Source organism: Asparagus officinalis, chromosome 4 (genome assembly GCF_001876935.1).
Source record: "Asparagus officinalis chromosome 4, Aspof.V1, whole genome shotgun sequence".
Classification (NCBI taxonomy): domain Eukaryota; kingdom Viridiplantae; phylum Streptophyta; class Magnoliopsida; order Asparagales; family Asparagaceae; genus Asparagus; species Asparagus officinalis.
In genome coordinates, this window is record NC_033797.1 from 33,392,911 (window position 1) to 33,396,126 (window position 3,216).

The following is a 3,216-nucleotide window of genomic DNA, read 5'->3' on the forward strand; positions in this document are numbered from 1 at the left end:
TGACCCAATTTTACCTAGGTCAAAAAACCCTCGCTAAATTGATTTTCTTTTTTTTATCCAATCCCCCCCACCCAATAAAAAAAAGAACCAGTGCTTCTGAAAACTGGGCTAAGATCATTCCTGACCCATTTTTGAGAGGATCGTCAAAGGTTCTTTCAAGTCTGACTCAAACCCTGTCAATTTAGGGATGGTTTGGATCTCACTGTAAAGGAATAAAATTGGTTCTCATACTTGTGACATGAGCTTTGGAAATTCCAAAACAAAAAATGTTTACATAATTTGTATGTTTGATCTATTTAATAATTTATGTATAATATGGCTTAAAAAGCTTCACTACATTAGTTTCAAATCATGAAATAGACTTTTTTTTTTGGTTAAATCAACCAATCAGCCCCAAGATTGAGGTAGGACGTGGCTTTCTCTAGTTCCTTGTCATAGTCGACAAATTCAAAAATAAATAAATAAGCGATAGAGACATTTAGACAAAATTTATTGATTACAGGGGACCAAGTGGCCGCCAACCAATAGTAAACCAATGTTTGGATTATCTCTCGAAAGCATGGTCCTCAAAAGAACAGAGTGTCATTGGTTACCATTATCAAAACCTTGCGGCTTGTGCTAATAAGATGGTCATTATCTCTAGGTGACATTGCAAAATTAATGCCGAGGCAATCATTGTCTTCAATTAGGGACATTATGGTCCTTTCATTATGACTGCATGTGATCGCTTTCAGCATTTGACACAGCCAAGGGGACCGCTGAGCCCAATCGGTGATCAGTCCTAAAATCAAATCCCAACCAAAACCAAATAAGCCTGAAATAAAAAGCAAAAGTCTTCCGTCTCTATTTACCCCCTAAATTATTACATTTGTTCATTAATTACCTCCTAAATTATTTTTAATGCCTACATATTTTCTAAACCATTAAATTAGTCACTTGCTTCCCGCCTAACTAATTTAGTCTCATCTTACCCTCTAAACTATCACTTTCTTTTCATGATTTGATTAAAAATACCCTCAAAGCAATAAATCAAGGTGATAAGGGGGTACTGCATTTCATAATGTAGAGGGTAAGCGGAGACGATTTTGCTAGTTCAGAGGGTAAGATAGAAGGAAAAATAGTTCAAAAAATAAGCAAGAACCTAATTTAGTAGTTTATGGGCCCAAGAGGTGACAAAATACAGCTCTTTCTTCTTCTTCTTCCTTTTCCTTTTTCAAAGGAAAAACTCAATATAGTTCAAGGGGCAAATAGTTTGGCTGAAACCAAAGCAAAACGGAGCTAAAACAAAAATCCACCTTACTAAATTTGAACATTAGCTCTCTACTGTCATATTCATGGGATCATAGTCATTAATTCCTAGAAGAGTTTTACTTTTCTTCACCAACTAAAAATACTCTGTATTTGCTTATGTGACCTGATACGTAATACAGATTAAGAATATTAACTCACATCTCAAAGCAAGTCAGTTTTCTTTGGGTGGGCAGGGAGGGGGGGGGGGGGGGGTGTTAATTTTAGCGTGCTACACTCAGTTCAATCTGCTTAAGTTTACATTACATCTTTGTTGCATGTCATATATACTGAATCTCCGTGAATTACATCTACATTCAATATCTTCTCAGTAGAATTAAGATGAGATCAGAAACATCAGTTGAATAACCTGGATTCATGGTAGGATCATCGCTGAGAATTCCGGAGAAAACTTCAAGCTTGTTCATCAATCTCGTCGATCCTCGCCTCGATCTCGATCTCTCCAGACACGAAGCCACATCGTTGCACCACCCTCCTCCCTATACATTATCATCTTATCATCATCATTAATACATGATTGTAACTATAATCATTATTAATTACTAATGTAACTCACCTCAAACTGTAAGAGCCAGTTGTGTAGGCCAGAGCCAAATCCTCTATGAATGTGGTAAGCTGGTGGGCTCCCATCTAAACAAACTGCATGAACCAAGATTACCTACATTAATATTTACTTTTTATATTAAAAAATATTTAACCTAGTAGAGTTAGATCTGTTGTTACTACATTACATATGTCCCGTGACTCTGTCATTCAATATAATAATAAAAAAATACAGCATAAAAATTGTTAAAATAATCACTGTTCTATTGAAGTTGCTGGATGCGTACTCGCCTGCTCCCAGAGAAGAAGCATTACGAACAAGAGTCATTGGAACCAATAACCTCTGTTGCTGCTTTTGTTTCTGCCCGTGATTTCTCCCATCACCAAGTGAGTGGATTACCCTTAACGGGTAGGATCCGATAAGAGCTAACGCTAAGAAGATGACCCATCTCAAATTGCTGGGTCCAATCATAGTGTTGAATTCAGAGAAAACAATGGAGGAATTTGACAGGGGGGTCGAGACAAGAGGAAGCTGTATATATATAAAAGAATTGGTAAATTGAATGTAATGAATGGGGGAAAGAATTAATGTGAAAAAGGTACGATGAAGATATAGGTATTGGTCTTCTCTATACTTGTAAGGAAAGGATTCATACTATGAGAGAGAGAAGATGCATTTAAAGAAAGAGAAAAAAAAAAGGAAAAGAGAAAAGGATGGTGGCTGTATTCGGGCGGTGGTGGCTAGAACATACAACTGGATTTCGGGGAAGAGTGTGACGAGAGCATAGAAGGTGGGGTCCACTTTTGCAACAGATTGCACGGATCATAAAGCATGGGGAACGTAGGGATATTGCAAATATTTGCTTCATAAAATAATTGCTATATTTGTGTCGTAAAGATACTGATTTGAACAATCCTACAGTGGACGTTGATATATCGTCGTTCGCTGGTCCCGACACGCAAATTCTACAATGTAGGAGTCGGAAGAAAAATAGGAACACAAAGCACAAGTTTGCAACAAGATGAGATTTATGAGGTTCGGATCGAAACTTAGGCCTAGGTTCTCAAATGGCGGAGGTATATTCACTATGAAAAATATAACGAGTATGAGAACTTAAATATGCAACTCTTAAATATATTTGCATTTTAACTCTACAGGTCAAAAATGATAATTTATACATAACACCAACATTTGAAGGACTTTGCATTGAATCTTTGTCAAAGATCCTCTAGAGAAACTAGCTATGCAAATATGTGCTTCATAAGTAATATTGCCATAAACTAAAGGATTTGCATCAAATCCTTATCAATGGTCCTACAAAGAAAATAGCAACTTAGTTTATTTTATTTTGACACGGCGCAGGA

The 3,216-nt window shown here is 36.6% G+C and overlaps 1 protein-coding gene across 5 annotated transcripts in view; it reads right to left on the reverse strand.

Moving 5' to 3' along the window:
* The window catches only part of LOC109837142 (pectin acetylesterase 9), a 9,556-nt gene extending 6,966 nt beyond the window's left edge, over positions 1-2,590 (reverse strand). For 2 of the 5 annotated variants that reach the window (XR_002246193.1, XR_002246192.1), the window contains exons 1-3: positions 2,143-2,588; positions 1,865-1,947; positions 1,658-1,787 (exon numbers count right to left, since the gene is read on the reverse strand). Coding sequence is in view for 3 of the 5 variants with exons in the window: in XM_020405252.1 (XP_020260841.1) it covers positions 1,658-1,787; positions 1,865-1,947; positions 2,143-2,323 (394 nt within the window). In the remaining 2 variants the exon portion in view is untranslated. Of the gene's footprint in view, positions 1-1,657; positions 1,788-1,864; positions 1,948-2,138 lie in introns of all 5 variants that reach the window. The other 3 variants (XM_020405252.1, XM_020405253.1, XM_020405255.1) reach the window with 2 other exon arrangements.